This window comes from Anser brachyrhynchus (genome assembly GCF_964034855.1).
Source record: "Anser brachyrhynchus genome assembly, chromosome: 16".
Lineage (NCBI taxonomy): Eukaryota > Metazoa > Chordata > Aves > Anseriformes > Anatidae > Anser > Anser brachyrhynchus.
Window position 1 is genome coordinate 9,152,988 of NC_137734.1, and position 22,000 is coordinate 9,174,987.

The 22,000-nt window shown below is 43.3% G+C and overlaps 2 protein-coding genes across 2 annotated transcripts in view; one reads left to right on the top strand and one right to left on the bottom strand.

Annotated features, from left to right (window-relative positions):
- Positions 1-20,615, top strand: part of KCNB1 (potassium voltage-gated channel subfamily B member 1) — a 120,328-nt gene extending 99,713 nt beyond the window's left edge. The window contains exon 3 of the mRNA XM_080558318.1: positions 10,008-20,615. Within this exon, the coding sequence (XP_080414444.1) occupies positions 10,008-12,029 (2,022 nt within the window). The 3' untranslated portion in view covers positions 12,030-20,615. The remainder of the gene's footprint in view (positions 1-10,007) is intronic.
- Positions 13,702-22,000, bottom strand: part of LOC308178978 (somatomedin-B and thrombospondin type-1 domain-containing protein-like) — a 42,309-nt gene continuing 34,010 nt past the window's right edge. Inside the window, exon 6 of the transcript XR_013940083.1 lies at positions 13,702-13,834. The gene's annotated coding sequence lies outside the window, so the exon portion shown is untranslated. The remainder of the gene's footprint in view (positions 13,835-22,000) is intronic.

A 22,000-nucleotide genomic window follows, 5' to 3' on the forward strand; every position in this document is an offset into this window, starting at 1 on the left:
CAGGAACCAGCACGGTTAGACAAGTCACAGGCCGTGTGTGCACACGGACAGCTTGTTTTCAGCTGGCCAAGTGCAGTCCTAATGGAAACATCCAAACAATGCCAGGGCTGCAGCTCGGCAGCGAGTGGGGAGCTGGCGCAGCTGAGGCGAGCAGAGAGATGAAAACAGCGGGCTGAGGCGGGGACGGCTCAGCTCAACTGCAACCAAACTTCAGAACTGGGCAAAAAAAAAACCACAAAGTGACCTGGCCCTCGTCCACACGTGGTATGTGTTTTGCAAACCCCAGCTGTCACGCTCACAGTCCAGTCGAAGTGTGAGATAAAGGCACCGCGTCCCTGACAGAAAAGCCCAAGTTTCCCAGGACATCGAAAGCGAGCGTTTCCCTGGAATGCCAAGTTCTATCTTTGGCGAACAGAAATCAGGCTCCTTCGTACGCCGCTCCCCCAGCGCACCATGTTAGCTTGCGTTTGTTTAGCAAACAGTTACTAGGAGGCCTCAGTAGCATTAAAAAAAAAAAAAAAAGTGATACTGGTATTATTATTCATGGCTGGAGGTGGGGAGGAGAAGGGAAAACAGTGCTCGTGTAGCCAACAAGTTCAAGTAAGGTTCAACTTTGCTATTCCAAAATCTGCTGCTATGATAATGAGACAGTCAAATCAGCTCTAATTAAGAGCTCAGGAAGGCTCAGCCTTTCAAAGAAGTACACTCATGACAAGATTAATTCCTGCCAGCCAGTATGTAGTGTGGTATCATCCTATATTAACATAGAAACCCTGAACAGAAACAGGCAACTGAAAACGTGCTAAAAACCAGTGAAGTGCATCATTCCCCTTAATCTTCAGTGCTGGGCTTTGCTATTCTGCAGGTGGATTAAAATAGGATGGACCACCTGGCACCGTTCAGCTGCCATTTACAGCAAACCTTGCCTCTTCCTCCCACCCACCCCTCTCCAATAAACGCTCACGAAGAGGCAGCACACCTGCATTTGTCAAACAGTTTCAGGTGACTTTTATTAGTGTGAAGGGCAAAATATCAATAAAACAGACATTAAAAAAAAATCCCTAAGGAACAGTATGAAAAACAGCTGTGCTCCTTATCCAAAAAGGATACAGTGCTCTGTGCTGCTGGACTGCCTCTGCAGCCTCTGCTGGGGGTATGTCGGGATGCAGCAGCACAGGAAAGGCTATGAATAGAGATTTTGAAACTATCAGAAAGCCTAGGGCTATCCAAACTGGAAGATGTTTATTTCGTCTGGTTCGGAAAGGCTTACTGTTGTGTAAGTGTCGTGTCCGGTGCTCCCAGAAGTCAGTGAGCATAGAAGTAATGAGAACCTCCAGATTGCCAGCTGACACTTCAAAGAGCTCGAGCTTTTTCTTGAGCTCAAAAGAGAATTTTAAATATATATATACATCTCCGCACCTCGGTTCCATTTCCTATATTTGTAACTTGAATGCATGAAAACTGTCTCACTGAGCTGAGATCAAACTCTCTTGTTGAAATGCTGATGTGCAGCTGCCTTGTCTTTTCTCTTGCATTCAAACAGATTCTGTATCTACTCTCTCTATTTACTACTTAATCTTAGATTGATGTGAATGAATAATTGCCAAGGATTAGTTTTTAGCTGCTTTGATTTGTATACAGTTGTTGCTATTTATTAAATATGTGATATCTAATCCAGTGTTTAGCGCTTACAAAGGGAAGAACCATCTGTGCTGGAGACTGCAAACACAACGTGAATGAAGTGTTTGAAAGGGCTGTGTGCTCTGCTGCAGCCCAAGGGAAGCCTCGGGAGCCCTGGCTTGGGAGGGATGAACCCACATGCGGATGTGTCCGCAGCAAAGCCCTGCTCTCTGCAAACACAAAGTGGGGGTGGGCGTGAGGCAGAGCAGAGAAGCTGATCAGGAAAACAAGAGAATAAAGGACTGAGAACGGGGAAGGTGCTGCGAGCTTGGAGGAACCCCTGCAGTGATATTTCCCATCACCTGGGGCCTTCATATGCCCCTCTTGCAAAAATAAGGGCACTAATATTCAACTTATTTGCAGGCTACTTGCAGGGAATAGACGCTTATCATCTGTAATCCCTTGTGTGAGCACAAAGCTTACTCATGGAGGCAGGAGATGCAACTAAAGCTCCTCTTACATCAGGCTGTAAGCGTGTGGGCAGCTCTGGGCAGCCTGGGCAGGGGCTGCAGCCCTCGTACAGGAGGCTTTGTCTCGCTGAAGAAGTCTATCTTCCCCAGCTTGTAAGGCAGCAGAAGTGCCTCAGCCTGAATGTCATGTCCTTGTTCCAAGTCTGAATGGGAAAAGGCTGATACCTGATGGAGAAGTCTCCCATGTGCTGCAGGAGGAGCCCAGTGCTGTGGTTTAATCTAGAAGAAGGCGAAACACTGCACAGCCGTTTGCTCACTTTGTCCCCTCCCCAAAGTGGGATAGGGGAGAAAATTGAAAAGTACAAGAGCTCATGGGTTGAGATAAGGGCAGTTTAATAACAAAGGGGAGGAAAGAAAATGGAAAGAAAATGAGTAAAAAATAAATAAAAAGAATAAACAAAGCAAGTGATGCAGATCACAGCTGCTCACCACCTGCTGACCAATGCAGAGGATATTTCCACTGGCTTTCTATGCACAGGAATTGGCTGTTCATTGAAGGGTACTCTCTTTATTCATGTTATTAGCATGGCTGATGCTGGAAAACAGATTTGCTGCTTCTCCTAATGCATTTCTGGAAAAATTGTTAAACAGGTCGCCGTTTTTGCAGACAAAACATCACTTGAGCACTGCTCCAATTTCCTCGCTAGGTGATAACCCAGTGTGGTATCAGTGACGAGGTGTATCGCCCTGCAGCACAACTAATTATACCTTTCGGTGAGGAAGTGGCAGTGGAACAGGTTTAGTCTTCCAAAAAAACTCCACACTCTGGTATGTGTCAGAGATCTGAAAAGAATTAATATCAGTTATTCTCATGCATATTCACGAGAGGAAGACTAGTTTAGCAATCAAGCTAATAGTTTTTGCTTAATTACATTCAGTTGATTCCGTGCTATCTTGGCACATTCCTGATTGAATTCAGCCATTAAAATAAAATAAAAACCACCTCCCACAAGTACACCAGTGAACACGAACAATTTAAGTTCAGCACAGCCTGTAAATAGTTCCTGAGGCTGAGCGGACTGCTTGGGACACTGGGAGTCGTTCATGAGCATTCACTTTCCCTAGTGCAGGGTTAAATCACAAAAGGACCTTGAGGAGCGGTTCCCAGGTGTTCACTGCTGCTCAGGGTTAAGGCATTGGGTTTTTTTTATTATTATTATTATTTTTTCTGAATTCAAACCCTTGGCAACTGAATACAAGATAGAAAGCAAGAATGGGAGAGGTACCTGAAAGGGGAGCACGAAGCTGCAGGGATGGTTGTGTCTGTGGAGGAGGTCTGGATGTGCAAACAGTTTGGGTCTGCGCGGTGCTGTCTGGGGCTGGGCATCTTGCACAAGCGCTGCTTGCTGGGTTGCAGTCTTCCCGGACAAAAGGCAAGGCCAGGAAAAAAAGGGGAACATTGAGCTTATGTGTGTTTGTTTCCTATTTAACTTTCCCCAGCAGCAGAAATAGGACAGATGCTCCCCTCTCATCCTTTCTTGAGCACTATCACTGTGCTGATGTCTCAAGGCAGTGTATGTCTTTGAAGTTTGCCTTTTCAGTGTTTTCATTCATTTATCATTTTCTTCTCCTGTGCACCATTTGCATCTGGGCTTTGCTCAGGAGGAAGACTGACACCATTTATCATTTAACGGGGCTTGATATCTCTCTGACAACTGAACATGTTCTTTACAGCATCAAGGAATTTACAGGCAGCCATGCCTGAAGGCTACTTTTCTGCCCACTTTAGCTTAGTCAGCAGCAGTTGCAGCAGCAGCTTTCTGGGTGCCTGTAGGTAAACAAGGCATCAGCATATAATCAGCAGAAGTATTATATTCCCTTTTAGACTGAATAGACTTATCCTCCCAACAGATAAAATTATTACAGCTATAACTAAAATCAAATAATTAACCAATATTCAATCTGGGCTCTGCCAGGCAATGACAAAATTGAGATCTCAGGCATTACAAGGCAAAATAGACATGGTTTTGGTTTTATGGATTTCCTGCTATGCAGTGATGCTTACAGAGGAGCACAGGAGTCTGAACTCTCCCAGCCTGTGGACGCAGTCACTGGGGGCACCGCAGGGATGTGGGGGAGCTGGTGTGTGCAGGGTCCTGCCCCTCCACAGGGCAGATCTGGTACAAATGGGTCTCAGGGGGCTCCTCAAGCCAGGGTGCAGAAGTGGTACGGAAAGTGCCCGATCAGGGGAACTCTTGCACATGGCCTTACCTTCCACAGAAATTAGAGGAACTTGGCATTTGGTTTGGGGTTGTGGAGATTCAAGGTCTTTGACTGCGTCTTAGCATCCTTCCCCATAAAAAAGCAGACTAAAGGTTCTGTGTGCATCCCGTGCCTCTTTATCCCCAAGTTAGGTCTCATCTGCTTGCCATGATCCAAGAAGTGCTACCTGTCATTATGGCCTCTAGAAAAAACAAAAAACAAAAAACAAAAAACAAAAAACAAACAAGCCAAATGGTCAGAATCATGGCATCAGAAGTGACCACTTTCTGCAAACTGCTTCGGTTTATGAATAGATAGGCATTCTCTAGTGAAGAGGTGTTTCCTAAAGCCAGTCCCTGTCAATAAATACCTGCCGTGAGTGGGAGCCGTTACCCCGCGCGCAGAGATTAAGGAACCCTCCATCTGTTTCTGCACCGCACAGCACGTGGGATAGTGCTCAAAATACACTGTGCTCTGTTCCTCGGGGCCTAGGGAGACATGGGCTGGCACAGGCATGGCGGGAGGGAGCTGGACAGTCTGACTCAAAGTGTATTGCTCGCTCGGGGAAATAGGAAGGCTGCAGGAAAAATCCCTCAGTAAATGGAGCATATGAATGAAGCCTGGTCCTGATGCCAAGTTTAATCTGCAGGCCCTGATGGAGCTAAAAAAGTGCATTAGACAAAACCATTATTGAACTTCTTGATTACATAACAATTTCCTCATCGTATTTCCAAGAATATTGAATCTATATTCAAACACCCTCCCACTCTCTCCCACACACCACCCCTTCTCCTTGCTATATCAGCTTCATTACTGAGCATGAAGACAGAAAAAGTATAGGGCATGTTGCCATCAGCAGAGAGATCTCAGATGCTTACACTGGGATTTTAGAGCCATCTATGGGATTTGGTCAGCCTATTCTTATTAGTTTTAATGGCTTTGAAAATCTCCAGTCTTATGCCTTGACCTCAGTTAGGGTCTTTAGCGGTGCAAAGAACAGAAAATGAAGTAATGTTTATTACCAGCCCTAAACGCTGCCTTAAACTTACCCCACCCTGAGCTGTCTGGGAGGTAGCATGCGCAGTTTTGCTGCCCACAAAATTCTGCTATCACATGCTGAAGAGAGGCAGGAGATTCCTGAGCATCCTGGCTCCTTTGTGGAGCCCTCTCCTTTCTACAGGCGAGCAAAGACCTTGCTGACACCAAGGATGAATCCCAGGGCCTCTGTCATCTACCAAGCAGGATCAGGCCAGCACAGGAGCATAGCTCCTGCAAGGTGGTTGTTACCTGCCGAATCTGGGGGGGGATTTTGGAGAAGGTGGGGGTTAGTGGCTTGCAAGCCTGGCACATCCATCCTGCCTCAGGAAGCAGCAGTTGCACACAAACTGGCTACACTTACTCACATAATCAGCTTGCTTGTCTCATTTGCATGTGTAATAACCAGCCTGTATGTACAATCATGCTAATCACTTCGAGGCAATGCTTTAAATTCATTCAAAACCTTGCCCTACCTGCCCTTGGGTTATTCAGCTTCCACAAAGGAACCATACCAGCAACCCAGATTCGCTCAATACAAATCTTTGCGAATCAGTCGATTTGGCGGAAGAGAAGTTTTTTCTGGAATCCTGCCTATCCATACTGAGGTGTGCACTCCAAGCCAGGGCTGTCATTAGGAGCCAGTCCAATATCCTCTGCAAGGCACCTAGAAAAGCACCTGAGGGGGAATTTCACAATTCATGGTGTGTTGATGCAGGTGAAACGTGATAGCAAATGCAGAAACAGAGAAAGGGAACTTACCCAGCTTCTTTCATGCCATCTGTTAGAAGAAATGGTCTGAAAGTTGGGCAGGGGATAACTACTCTTAAACCTTATGAGCTTTATGGTGGTTTAGAGAGCGTGTGTGATGCTCAGCTGTGGATACCTGCCCAGTAAGGCCTGGCCTGCCAGGGCTCCTGTCCGTAGCTCTGATGGATCCCTGCGTGAGGACAGCAGGGATCGGCTCTCAGGACCGTGGCACCAGAAGCACACAGGTCACAAGTGAGCCTGGAAGAGCAAAGGAAGGAGGAAGGGCTGGGAATCGAATGGAAAGGTTGCCCACTGCACCCAGCATCTCTGGAGGTGCTCTTGGTAGTCTGAGTCGTTCCTGCAGCTTCCTGTCCCTCATTACCGCCAGTGGAAAACACAAAAGCTGCCAAGGCAGAGAATCAGTATGGCTCTGATAGGAAACCGTATTAGAAGGACAGACGGTGATTTCTGTAATCTGAAATCCAAGACTGTAAATACGTCGGGGTAGAGCCCTGTGCCACTGAATGCACTGCTAGTGCCCAGCAACAACAGCAGCTGGTTGCAGTTTGCTGCAAAGAACTGCTGCTCAGGTGGCTTTTTTGGGTGGTAGATGCTACCAGGATAAGACATACCTTAGAGAAGGACCCTCTAAACACCCTATGGGGATGTTTTTACCTCCATCATCTGGGTACTTTCCAACTGAAAAGTGCTTTGAGTACTTGAGGGCAGTCAGCCCACCTTTAGAAGTTTTTCTTAACCTGACAAGCTTCTAAAGATGTATGATTGCAGTAGATCAATAAGGGGGAAAATCTGTACCTCAGGTGCACTGGGGACATCTTGCTGCAACTTGCAGGAGAAGTGATAAATGTCTCTCTCTGTTTATTGCTTAGCTTCATGGCTAGATCTGGTAAACCAAAAAACAAATCTTACACTCAGATCTACTAGTTTTCAAATTTATGTTCACCTGGCATTGCCTTCATCTTCAAAGCAGGAAAGTATATCAAAGGAAACAGAAGGTTTGACACCAATTACTGCTGCTGGATGACATCCACTGAATAAAGATGGAGTGTTAATATTTACACTGAAATTGAAGGAGATAAAACACACTAGGTACATCTAAGTCTACAAATAAGCCCTTCTGTGTATAGCGGGCAGAGATAAAAACCAGCAAGAAATTGAAAATCACTATTGAAAACATCCCAAACACCTTCAGAAATCTTGGGTTGTAAACAAAGCCACAGCAAAAAACACTGAAAGAGCCTTCTAGGAAATCAAATAGGACTCCCTGCTTCTGGGGATATTTTATTGTTTTCAGGAGATGATCTTCTAAAACAACCAACTGTGCTGAAATAGTTAACAGCTAAATTTCTCCCCCCACTTCAGCATGAGACACTTGACTTTCATTTTATTCTCTTGAGTTTGAAACCATTAGTTCGTGCAGGGGGTGACAGGGAAAAGAAACAGCTTCTCTATCAGTAGGGGTCCATTTCCTGATCGCTGCGCAAGCCAAGGGGGTTTGGTCCCATATCAAAATATCTCTGTGAGTTTTGCCTCATTTTTCACCTTTCCCTTCAGCCAAATAAATACAGAATCCATGAATAAGCTTAAATGGTTGTTTCTTCTGATTGCTCATGAGTCAGATTGTATTTCTGATGACCTCTTTCTAACACTCAATTCACTTAAATGTAGGGATTCATTTTGAGGTTGTTTGTTTCCTATCAGTGGATTGTCTTCTGTGAATGCATCTTTATACTGTTAACAATAAACTTTCTTTTAAGTAATCTGTTTAAAAATGAAAGGGAATCTTCTCAGCATTTCTCCTAGTAAAGATTAAATAACTGAAAGTGAGGATATTCTAAAAATCCCAGTATTAGAGAATTGCACAGGAGGCCATTTACACCATTCACTTTTTCTATTTAATCCAATTTAAGCAATGAAACCAGACTGTTTAATGGAGCTAATGTTTGTTTCTAGTCAGATTTCATTCTTCAGATTAAATTGCTACATCTGCAGTGTCATGTACAAATCAAAGTTATGTAGTACACTTTTAGTGAGTTAAAAGGTAAATGTTTTTATTACATTGATTTGCAAGGTTGTTTTAAACTGCAAGTAGATTTTAAAACACTTTTGGAAATCAAAATGTCAATGTTGAAACTCTTACATTACATTTGGATTTTTTGAAGGCGTATGAGCCAGCTTCTCTCCTAAAACCACAGCTTAGGCTTACTATATGAATTCAAGTGCAGCTTCTAACCTTTGCAGAACACTTCTGCCTTTCAGCTTTTTCGGAGCTGAGACTCTTCCAGAGAAGACCGGGCTGTTTCCAAACCATATTGGATATTTACGTTTCTCACAAGCAAGGCTTGTGCCACTGTAGGGACTATCCCTTCAGACGTCTGTTATTTCCTGACAGTTAGGATATGTGTGCTGGGCTTGGCTGAAGAGAAGTCCTGCAAGAATTTCTTTCTGCAGTGCCCCAGGTGGTAACTGTGAATATTCTGGTATTGCAAGGCTGGCTGAGAAACATGACGGTGAGGAAAGCTAAAATCTAGTTACATGGGCAAGGAAGGACATGGACTCAGAGCATGTCAGATTTGCAATTCATGATGCAGAACTCTTGTCATACATTTTATAATCCGTTGCTGCATATTGTGTATTTAGTCATCACACACACATGTTGCAATTGATTTTATGCTTCTTTTCAATCAAGCAGAAGAAAAGCAAGCATAAGGGACCAGCTTACGCTGCAATGAATACATAAAACATTAGTCACATATACGTGTGTTTTGAAATCATTCCTGTATTTTGGCAGTAACCTAAGAAACTAGATATATTCCTACCCAATTAACAAGCTAGAGAAAGAATCCATGCGTAGAAAAAAAAATCCTCAAATTGTCTGTCAGCTCCAAAACCTCCCTCAAATTACTTTAAAAGAAAATGTAATTAGGGAAGCTGGAAAGTATAGAATTAATGTCTATATAAAACAGATATGGAAGGACAGTCTGCCTACAGCATCTGAACACTGCAAATACACTAATCTAGCACTTTATTCTTTCCGGCTCTGCATAAAGTCAGTGACCCAGGATCAGATTTTATGTGTTTAAATTTTTAGAGACTGCTCACTGCAGATCCTTCTTGTCTCATTGCACTCTTGATCGCAAGAGTCTTGTCTGTCTCACTACTGTGCAGTTTGGTTTGTTTTTTTCTCCTGGCTGTGTTGAGTAGCTGGGGTGGCCAGCTGGTCACATGCAGAATAGCTCAGAGCTCAAAATGTTTTAGAAAGTCTAGGAAGGTTTTCATGTCTTTCACAGCTGTCAAGTTTCAAATTAGAGGTGAGTCATTCAAAAAGAGTGTGTTACTTGTATGCTTATATGTAGTAGAGTTGTACACATCTATCTGTAATTAGCCATAGGCACCCCATTTTATAGATATAGCCATACATTAAATGGTCTACATTGCTGTGACTGAATCTTGCATTCACAATTGCTCTCCTTCTTGCTTAGATTTTAGAGCTTGTTGTCCAGATGGGCTTTGTTGGGCACCTAATTAGCAGCTAATCAAAAGCTCCTGCTGTGAACTGCTTCACAGTCCTCCTGGCGTCCTAGCTGCTTGGTACATGTTCCTTGAATACACTGAGAGGAATGGACAGGAGCTGAAGTAAATGTTTTATCTGCTCTATACATCTGATATAACTAAGAGTAGCTTCCAAAATAAAATCACTTCAGGATGCATTGGTCATCTGATTTCCAGGTACTAAGAGCAGAGTTACTCTTGAAAAGTATAAGTGGAAATAAAGCCATGTGTTAATGACGATGGTAGATAGTGTAATATATTCTGAGCCGAACTCACTGTCTTCTCTTTCCTTTCCAGATTTTGGCAATCATTTCCATCATGTTTATTGTACTATCTACAATTGCCTTGTCCCTTAACACACTTCCTGAACTACAAGGCGTGGATGAATTTGGGCAGACAACAGATAATCCCCAACTTGCCCATGTGGAAGCAGTGTGCATTGCATGGTTTACAATGGAATACCTCTTGCGGTTCCTATCCTCGCCTAAGAAATGGAAGTTTTTCAAAGGCCCACTGAATGCTATTGATTTGCTAGCTATTTTACCATACTATGTCACTATCTTCCTCACAGAATCCAATAAAAGTGTACTTCAGTTCCAAAATGTACGACGAGTGGTCCAAATATTTCGGATTATGAGGATACTCCGGATTCTAAAGCTTGCCCGGCACTCAACAGGTTTACAGTCCTTGGGGTTTACACTGAGGAGGAGTTACAATGAGCTTGGCTTACTCATCTTGTTTTTGGCCATGGGCATTATGATCTTTTCCAGTTTAGTATTTTTTGCAGAAAAGGATGAGGACGATACGAAATTCAAGAGCATCCCAGCTTCTTTCTGGTGGGCAACAATCACCATGACAACAGTAGGCTATGGAGACATCTACCCCAAAACACTTTTAGGTAAAATAGTAGGAGGACTGTGCTGCATTGCTGGAGTGCTGGTGATTGCTCTTCCTATCCCAATTATTGTCAATAACTTCTCTGAGTTCTACAAAGAGCAGAAGAGGCAGGAGAAAGCCATTAAGCGCAGAGAAGCTCTTGAAAGAGCAAAAAGGAATGGTAGTATTGTCTCCATGAACATGAAGGACGCATTTGCCCGTAGTATAGAACTCATGGACATTGTGGTTGAAAAGAATGGAGAAAGCATAGCCAAAAAGGATAAAGTTCAGGACAATCATTTATCTCCCAGCAAATGGAAATGGACCAAGAGAACACTCTCTGAAACTAGCTCTAGTAAATCTTTTGAAACCAAGGAACAAGGATCTCCAGAAAAAGCCAGGTCGTCCTCAAGTCCCCAGCACCTGAATGTCCAACAGCTAGAGGACATGTATAACAAAATGGCAAAGACTCAGTCACAGCCAAACCTTAACACTAAAGAGTCGAGTCAGCCTGGAAAGCAAAAGGAAGAGCTAGAAATGGAGACCCTTCCCGGCCCTATGGTGCCCTTGCTGACGACTCGTGCCGATGGGATCATTGACATGAGGAGCATGTCCAGCATCGACAGCTTCATAAGTTGTGCTGCTGAGTTCCCTGACTCTGGGAGATTTTCCCACAGCCCACTCGCTACCCTTCCCTGCAAAGGTGGCATTAATGTGATTCAGGAGCAGAGCAGAGGGGAGGGGAGTAGTGCCCGATTTGTGGAAATAAACCCAAGCTCTGAAGGCAGCCACTGTTCTGCTTTTTTCATAGAAAGTCCCAAAAGCTCCATAAAGGCCAGTAACCCTTTAAAACTAAGATCTCTGAAAGTCAACTTCATGGAAGAGGACACCAGCACATTAGTACCAGCATCAAATGTCCTGAGAATATATCCAGACCCTCTCAAGGGCAGGGGAGCTGCTGCTGCTGCCACAGATACTTCCTTACTCTCTGACAGATCTCTCATGAGCCCAGAAACCTCGATCTACACAACTGCGAGTGCGAGAACACCCCCAAAGTCACCAGAGACACAGACAGCCATAGCTTTCAACTTCCACGATGCTGGTATTCACAAATACATAGATGCTGACACTGACGATGAAGGTCAGCTGCTTTACGATTCGAGTCCTCCCGGAAATGTGAGTCCTAAGTACAATGTTACAAACAGTGGTTATCTAAAGCAAAAGGACAATGTTTATAGAACAGAGAAGAACCATTTAGAAGCTGCTGCTTTACCCACCTCCCCTAAGCTGATAGGGCAAAACTGCATTTACTCTATGGAAGGTATCACTGGAAGAACCCAGGGCCATCAGGAGACTGTCAGACTAGAAAATCACATTTCTCCAGAAGTCCATGTATTACCAGGCAGTGGAGGACATGCTAACACACATGATCAAAGCATCTGAGACAGGCTCCAAAAGAACTTACTGAAAGTTTAAAGGAATGTCTTTACAGTCAACACAAAAAAAAGAGCTTCTGCATGGCATGAACTTGGCTGAAATAAGCCACATGTTTCTAAAAGTCTGAGGGGAGGTCCAGTGTGGGTTTGTGAAAATGTCCTTCTCTGAAACAACTTTAAAGACATTGCCCACATCAGTCAAAAATAAGGATTGCAAATCATGATCACACATTGATCTCCTTTCATGTTGTCCAGTGAAGCCAATGTGACCAAATATCCATCCATTCCCCTTGAACGCTAGAGCTCCTTTTGGAAATACTAACACCTGATTTGCATTAGTTCCATAAAGGATGCCGAGGCAGCCAGATTTGAACTCTGGAATAAATTGCTGGGGTTGGTATAAAGCTATCAAAAACACAATGCTCTCTGCTTCAGGGCAGCTGTTCCCCATCTACAGCTTTCTCTGATGGATATTATGTCTAAAGGTAACAGGGAACACTTGCATTATTGGAAAATCCAAGTGAAAACCATTTAAAACAAATAGCGGTCTAGAGAAACCAATTATTAAAATGCTCTGTGTGTGTTTAACAATACAATATCCTGTAGGACCTGACATTTTCTTTTGAAACATCAGCAGGGTGAGTTGCACCACTTGTATCTAATTCCAAACACCCCCTAGGATGTAGTGAAACTCGCACTTACCCTCTGCTAAAATCGAAACCTGCCCCTGGGCCAGCGTGTGGCCCTCGGGGCACCCACAGCCCACGCTGGGAAGGTGTGAAGGAGCCATGCAGAAGCAGGGATCTCCGGCGGCATCGCAGGCCCCTTCCCGCAGCCGGGGAGCGCGGGGCTGGAAGGGGAGCTCGGCTCCTCTCCGTGCCCCCGTCCGCGCCGTGGCGGCTCCCTGCCCCATGGGGATGGCCCAGCGCGGCGGCCGGCCCTGAGGCCTGCTCCTCGGGCCTCCCCTTCCCGCCCGCGCCCCGACTTCAGGCCTCGGCCGAAGTCTCGCCCTTGGCGTAGGAGAGGAACCAGTCGGTCTGAAGCTTTTCGCGCCCGTGCGGTGCGGTGAAAGATATGCAAGCGTTACATAAATATGCAAAAAGAGGGATTCTTTAGCTACCCGCCCCGGGCCTGGTCGTGCTCTCTCTTGCGAGGAGGTCGGGCGGGAGCAGCTCCTGCCACGCTGGCGCGTCGTGGCAGCACAGGGCGGCTGCCAGAGACAGCAGGATCAGGCCTGATGTTTTAATAGCATCCACTCATTTTTAAGCGAAACGAGAAAAAAAAAAAAAAAAAAGATTTGACCATTTTAAATGAACAGAACTAGCAGCCACCAGCCTAGGTTTTTAAAATATTATTGTTTCAATAAAGTTATGTCAAATTGTGTAGGAAATAATTTGTCTTTGGTTTTTAATATTGGGGGGGAAAAGCACTTTACGTTGACTTTTTGTTGTTGTTGCGATGCTGGAGTAGGATAGCAGAGTGTAACAATCAAGCACTTTAACAAAGCACTATTTTAATTTGTGCCTCCTGTCGTGACTGTGATTTGTTACACGCCGGTAGCAAGTCACAACCTGTCCTGTGATAACTGTGATGGTAATCTTTTATGTTGTTATCCGTTTCTACTGTAAAACTCAGTTGTAAATAACTCTGTCAATAAGCGTTTCCTGACCTATTTCGGAGTACCTGCCGGGGCGTGTAGCTATCTGCATGCAACAGGTCTTGGGGCGTGCAGAGGCACGGGACTCGGGAGCGGAGGCGCACGCTGGAGGAAGACCGTAACCACACGAGTCCGCTGCGTTTTGTTCCTTCCCCCTGTGAAAAAGCCGTTGGTTAGTCCTGAATGTAACTGTCTCTCCGTCCACGCTGTACAGTACTTCTGTCTGTAATCCGTAATAGTGAATGCAGCATGTACGGACAAAAGCAATAAGCACATATCTGTTTTAGGAACTGTTAAGGGTTACGATGATAGCTTTGTTAGGTCTCTCCTTGGCACAAGCCTGCACACATGCTGAAGCAGTGGTCCCCGCTGGCCCCTGGCGGTGGGACACAGCCCAAGGCACCTGCTCAGAAGTCCTCCTTGCCTCCTGCAAGGCCAGGCCCTGGGGAAGGCGCGAGTGAGACCTGAGCCACCACCTCACGAATTCGCCCGCTGGCAGCAGAAGAGACCTCGTGTCATGCAGAGAGCTATGCGGGAGATACTCAAAATCAGTAAGAGGTATCCGTGCGAGCAAACTGTATTCTCCAGAGTATTTACGCAGGGCCAATTCCTGAGGTTCCTCAGCTTTTACTCTGTCTTCACTCAGCCAAAACCACCGTTCGTCCAAATGGGCTCTTTGCCTGGCGAAGGACTTTAGGATTTGGCCATAGTAAATACAAGTGTACTTAGAGGAACTGATGTAATGCTGAGATGCTAGTTAAGATTGAGTCATTAAGAAGAAGTAAAGTGACTTTCCAGCAGATAAGCTTTAAATACTGATTTATTCTATGGCTTCCCAAGGCCATAGAGCGGCAATGAGAAATTTTAAAGAGAACAGTCTTAACATAATCTCTATGTTTCGGTGATCATTCATGTCTGCCATCAGCACAAATGTAAAAAGAAAAAAAAATCAGGGAAATTTTTTTTGATAAAGTAAGTAATAGTGATTTCCAAGTTAAATATTTTTAAAGCTGATGCTTTCATGTGGAAAAAAAGTCATATTTTACATATCGCAAAAGTGAGCATATTTAAATATAGCCATATAGTGTAGTACTTACCACACTTTTTCATCCAAATTGATGTATTTGGTTTATAGATGGCACTGACAAAAATGTATAGATCAACAATTCTATCATTTTTTTAACTGATAATCAACTGGTGCAACTCTCCTTGTAACCAAAGGCCCTCTGTCTGCCTTGTGTGATCATTTACAACACACATCTTATATCATCTATTTAGTCCTACCTTTAAAGTAGCATTTTATTGAGTCACTTTTGAAAGCCAAATTCAAAAGTATCATTAAGAATCTACCTTTTAAGTATGAATAGCCAAAGTCCTATAGATTTCTTATAGAAAGCAAATAATTTAAAATTAAGCATATAATATGCTTGAAGAGCATTTCTTTCTTATTTGTGTATGAAGATGTAGCTCTCATTTTGTGCCCAGTTAAAAAGGAAGTATGTTTAATTTATTTTAATGAAATAAAGTCTGAATATGAAGTATGTATCTATATATGTGTGTGTGTGCACAATACACATATATATAATGTAAGCACTGGGAAATCTACTCTAAAAATAAAGCTATGGTAGACTAAATCTGTACTCATTACAAAAGGAAAGGCAGTGCTTTGAAAACATAATGCTCACCAAATCCTATAGATACTAGAAGACAATTTCATTTTATAGTTCGTTTGGTACATGTTTCCCAAAGCTCATAAAAGTAGGGGAAAATATGCAATATCTCTTGCATCAAGCTAAAGTGTGCAGTTTAATCACTGATATTTGGCATTCAGGTCTGTGAACTTACTGTGTATCGTGTATCGAGCAAGCTGACAGTTCCACCTGCTGCTGCAGAAGACATCGTATCTGAAAGGACTATGTACGTGTGATGTCTGCTCTTGCTTGTATCTTACGCCATCAACACCATTTTTAATATATATATAAATATATATATATAGAATATATATATTTGCGGAAGGAATGGGTGCAGTTTTCTTAACCAGGAGGCAAAGATACTTTGAATTTTAGCCTTGAACAAAGGAAAACAGCAGTCACTTAATGCAGTAGATTTCTCAGTGCCTTTTCTTAGAAACTTCACCTAAGCACACTTACGGAAAAATGAAACAAAACAAAACAGTCTCCTGTGAAATCCACATTTTCTGAAAGGTTCAAGAGTCTATAAAGGTAGAAGAAGAAAAAACAAGGAAAAGAAAACCCGTGGAACGCACATTCCCTTTCTGAACATGCCGTGTGTCAAATGCCGGGGAATATATGTCTGTGCAAGGCATGCAGGAACGAATCCAAGGCGGTTGGTTTCTTTGGCAACTATGGCTGTGATAAACTGTAGCCTTTTCTTCCCTTGCAGCTAATAAGATACACATTTCTAAGGAAAACAATTCTGTAAAATTGTAATGTATTGTTAATATTTGTACCTATTGTATATTTATGTCTTGACAGAATTATGACTGGTACAGTTTATAGTAAATAACAAGGGTATTTAAAACTCATTACAAAGACAAGGTTTCTAAAGCCAAGTTCTCTCTCTGTTGGTAAGCTCCACATAACATGATCTCCAATAGTTTTTAACACCTCATTTTAAAGCAAATAGTAGAATTACTGAGTAAAGCAGCAGAGCGATGGAGACCGTGTGGCCCTGGCGCCCTTCCGTGCAGCTCAGTGGGGAGGGAGATGGGGAGGTGGGCTTCCCGGGCAACTCCAAATTAGCTCCAACTTCTTCGGCAAAGCGCTCATGTTTGGTCAGTCACTTCTGCTTATGGCAATCGAACTGAACAACTGTTACCTTAGATTGTTTTAGGATCACCCACTTGGGGAGAATATGGCTTTAAATAGTTCTTGAATAAAGTACAGATGTTTTAGTTACCTCTGTACCTTCTGTTTGCCATTGTGTTGGCTTTATAAGTATCTGATGTATGGAAAAGTCATGTGACTTTCATGCATTCCAGAGTAGTCTATTTTTCTGTTCAGATAAAAAAAAAAATTATATATATATACAAATATAAATATATATCTGTATTTTTAGCAAATTTATAATAGGGCAATCAAGTCAGATTTCTTCTTTTTGTATTACAGAATAATATATTAGATGCTTTCTTGTTATTCATTTACATAGATGATCCCCTAACTTTTTTGTTGTCATTATTTTCCTTCATTCTGAAAACACCCGCAACATCCCTCCTGGAAGTGTGTCTGCGAAAGGTCACTGAGTTTGTCTGATGTTGTCGCGTTTTTGTATTTTCCTGTTTGTGGTACTTAAAAATAACCAGGGATTGGTTATGGAAACTAAGATGATCTTTCTGAGAAACAAAGAAGTGGGCCACACTCTGACCTTGGTTATGGCAGTGTAAATGCCAGCCAGTGCCACTGGCTTCAGCATTAACCATAGCCTGGACTTCAGCGGAGTTTTTCCAGATTTACATCAATTAAGCTGAGAGCATAAAGAGACGGGATTTGAATCTGACTGTCCTAATAATTATTTGGAGTTGGGATAAACATCAAAACTGAAAAGACAGACTCTTATTTTAAGGGCAGTGACCTAGCAATGCTCAGGCAAAGCTCCCTCCAAAGCTCCCACATCCAGGGGAGGTTTCCCTGGGTTAAAACAGAAAGGTCGAGACTTCTATTTCTACTTTCAGTCCCAGATAAAATCAGGAAATGAGAAAAAAAGTATAGGGGAATAAAATAATAATAATTTTAAAAAGTACCCATTCAGAAAGGGACTGGATTTGGATTTGGCTAAGGTAAATACTACCCATGTACCTTCTTATTAGTGATCTCTCTTGCTCCTTCGTAACTGTGCCGTCACATAAATTGAATAAAACATCCATGAGACAAACGTGCATCCTGAAGCTATCTCATGGACTGTTGAAGTCTAGCATGACCAAGAGATTCAGACTGTCCTGTAACTCCATATCAGATTTGCAGCTTGATTCAGCCCAGCAGTCCGGTCAGTGACAAGGTGTTTTTTTTTCCAAAGACGGAATTTTGGACCCACTTCCTTTTCTTAGCGCAAAACAATCTCCTTGTGTGATTTTCTTACATGCTCACAACACTAGCCAGTAAATCTGAAATGGATTTAATTTGGGAACACATGTATTTCAGAAAGTCTGGATAACACCCAAATGAGCAGTGTAAGCAGCAGACATTGGTATGCATGTGATTATGTGTCAGCAATAGCCATTTACACACAAGGTTATTAACTGGGTGGGATTTTTTGTTCTTTATTTTCTTATTTTTAACACAATTACTGCAATAGCCCATGATATATATCATCAAAGATCCCATAAATCTCTTCAAAAGGCACCTTCCACATCAGTAAGTTTGTCTGAGCATATTCAACAATACCACAGAAACCTTCTGATCACGTTAGTCTTAAATTTGGCCCTGTAGGTAGCCCTCCTACCACAACAGAAATGCCCCAAATACAAACCAGCTGAAATGATTATTTTTCAGAATGTGTTTTGCACCCCATGCTGATCAGAGGTAGGCTCTTGCACTGAAACTTTGTCTTGGCCAGACAAAGGAAACCTTAGGGAAACTGAACGTTTGCATTCAGGATGTGTATTCCCTTCGTTGCTGGTGTTACCCAAGCCACAAATAAGTGTCCTTTGACACCAATGGTAGGGTGCCACAGGTGTTCGTATCTGTAAATACTACTCAGAATTTTGCTTTGTGTGATTCTGGTTTCATCGCACAAGAAGTCTTCAGTCTAGAGGCTTAGAAAATAAAGCTTCATTTTTCTTTTTAAACAGAAATAATACTATTGCTATTCAGTAGGACTGAGCAAGTATTAACCTTTAACATTTTTAAAGGGGTCTTTTCAAGACTGTAGTGATGCTACCTTCAAAAAATAATAATCAGCCTGGGCTCAATACAAAGATCTGCCCAAACTAGAGCATTGAGAGAAGCCACGGAGCTAAATTTGCAAAAAAAATGCCAAATTCTTTGCTGCTATAAATAAATGCCCATTGAGGTCAATGGAGCTGTGCCCAATTTAGCCCAGTAAAGAATTTGGACCCCTATCTTTAAAAGCTAATGGAAAACCACAGGCTCTGCATGACCTCAGGGATGGAGGTGTCTGTCCACAGCACCTAAGAGGAAACCAGTGGGGTGAGGGAATGGGAAACAGAGACAGGTCAATGAAAGTCTGTGAAAGGAGAAAATCCTTCATGCAAGAGGACAATAACCATCCCCATCATCCCGGCCTTGACTGAGCAGCCTTCTGTGTCAGCTCGCTCTTTGTGGGCTTGATACCGCAAGCAGTGCCCCAGGTTCACAAATGACTGTCCCTACAGCAAGACCACGAGCTCAGCCACAGTTCAACCCTGGCAGCCCTCAGTCCAGGGACCTGCTGATGCTGGGAGGACAGTACTGGCCGACGGGCCATCCTTCAACTGTGTCACAACCTCTGGTCTTACTGGCAATCTGCAGTTAAGGCCATTTTAGGATCCATCGGTTCTGCTCTACTCACCGCGTTTCGTTTAGGATCTCTGCCCATTTTGCCTCCTCATCCTTTTATTTTTCACTACTCCCAAGTACCATTAGCCACACTTTGGTTCATGCTGTCACCGGGATTTGTTTATACCAATTTTGTTGGCTTGTGAGCAAGACAGAGGACTTTTTTTTCCCCATTCTTTCTGGGGCTTTGGTGATGGGCGCACAAAACTGTTTTTGCATTGAAACATTCCCCACTGGTGAGTTTGGGGGGGGGGGGGGGGGGGGGGGCAGCATCTCCATCTTCCTTTGAACTCTGAAGCCATGATACTGCACTCAGAAAGGCCAGCCACAGCTACCAACCAAACTCGCTTTCCAACTAGATTAGCATTAAAAAAAAGCCCCGACTAATGCAGAAAAAGTCTGCTTTTTCATCAGGCCAGTGAAACAGTTCTTAATTGGGGAGAAAACACTGCCTGAGGCAGTGCTGCGTGTGCTGCTCCAGGACACCTCCGTACCCGCCGACGGGTGACAGGCGGGCTGTCTGTGTGCTGCACATCGCGGCTGCTCGGTGTTTCACGGCGCTGGGGAGCAGCCTCAGCTCTTCCTTCTCCAAAAGCACAGGACGGCCGCTTGACTTGCGTTGCCCCGCCAGCCCTCAAACCCCGGCCAGTGCTTCCCGGTGAAAGCTCCGAAGGGCTGTGCTGAGCACCCGTAGTCGCTAAAGGGTAAGAAAGCTGTGGGGTTCCTCTCAAAGAGAAATGTGATATTCAGCAACAAATAGAAAACTGGAAAATGCAGGTTTCCTGTGACTCTCCTAGTATGTGTGGATCAAATTGCTTTTGTATCTGGAAGCTGAAACCAACTGTGACCCAGCTTGAAAAAGGGCAGAATACATGACAGCTTTCTCCATTGCCTCACACTTCACTTATGTTTTACCCTGCGCACTGGGGAAGCAATGGGGAACCCAGTTCAGCTTGTATATAATGATGGGCAGAGCCTCCTGCCTCTGCCTACAGCCCAGCAGATCCTGCACATCTTGCACAATCTCGTCTTTGGGTTATATTGGATCGACCCAAGGGGCAATGCATCGGCAGATGTTTTCTCCCCATTTAAGCACTTTTCCAATCCCCTGGCATTTTGGGGTGATTACAGCAACATTAGCCATATACTAGTGTACCTAGAGTCTTACATTTTTTGTAACTTTGATTTAGTCATTCTTTGTTAAAGTTTATTGACCTCTCCAGTTGTTTCCGTAAACAAATTATTAAAAAAAAAAAAAAATCAATGTCTTTATATGCATGTAGTAGTATGAAACTGTGATCAATGTGTGACATTCAGAAACTGTACTGTCTTGTAAAATATGTCCAAATGTCTGAGGATTTTAAAGCAATGGTCCCTTACTACAGACTACAGAAATAAATAAAAAGGTATGGATAAAACCAAAGCCTTTATTTGCTCTGTTTCATGGTCATATTTGCTGGCCAAAAATATAACTACCATCAGCTGGCACCGAGCTTCTGCTTTAGCTCATTGCAGCTGACAGCAGGTTTAGACATATGTTATTTGCTCACGGATAAAGCCGTGATTCAGGAAAGCAGTGCCGAGCTAGACACCTCCTGTTTTAAGTCTGACGGATTCAGTGCCCAAACCTGTGTGCTTCAGCCCTCACCCTGCACGGACGAGATCCACCCTCACCTCCTGTGGCTGCGGCTGGGCTAGGGGACAGGGGAATTTGCCAGCCCCCCGTGCGCTGCCCTGTACCGTGCAGCCTGCGACGAGGTGCCCGGCACCTCCAGGTGCCTTTGCCTCGGCATCTCAGTCACGAGAACGTGCAGATGCAGAACCAGACACAGATGGGAGAACAGCCGAGGTTTGGAGACAAAGAGCTTTGGGTGTGAAAAGTAGATAAACAGGCTGCTTTTGCTGCTGCTTGAGGCAAAAACTTGGAGTTTCCGATAGAGCCACTGCGGTTTTCTTCTCTATTAGATTAAGTAGCGGGCTGGTTAAATTATGAAAATCATCAGAGCAAAAGTAATTTGAACTGCTCAGGAATATTTTCTTTGAGTTGATTACATCATTTTTTTTTATTATTTTTTTTATACTAGAATTCAGTTTATGTAAGAGTCCTCAAAGCTTTAATCTGAACCCCCTGATTTATGGAGACATTCTGAGTTAACTCAAACACTTTAATTTATGGCCACTTAAAAATGTAGAAAGAACAAGCAAGCACATGTTTCTACAAGGACTGGCCATTTGTTTGCATGGTTCTGCAAGCCGCACAACCTCGCAGAGTAACTGCATGTACAAGGCAAATGGAAAAGACTAAGAAATGCAGTTATACATCTTATTTTATATAGCCACCACGGTTGCAAATGGAGACCAGAAAGTTAAGTACACAAGTGGACAAAACTCACAGAAATACGTGCATAGCCTCTTAACAGCATGTTTCTGCATTTACTTGTGTTCATTTTCAGTTTAGTAAGATCTTTTTCAGAAAATCTAAATGATCAGCTGAGTGTTTCATAACAAGCAGTGACAATGACATCTAATAAGATTAAGGCACTGAACTTGAAGGGAAGTTTACAAATGAAGAACTAGAAAGTGGAGAAATTCCTACAACATATGTCTTCCTCTTCCACTTTCTACTAATGAGATTTTTTTTTTGTTATTTGCCTGCCAGACTGAGCATGCAAGCTCCTGAATTATAACCCAGTATCTGTAATTATACTGTCCAAGGAGGTTTTCTCTATGAAGTGATTTACTTTATCAAGTAAATTAAAATAATGCCTATCTCCTCAGGCGTGCTGCTTCATTATTGTATGCCATTCA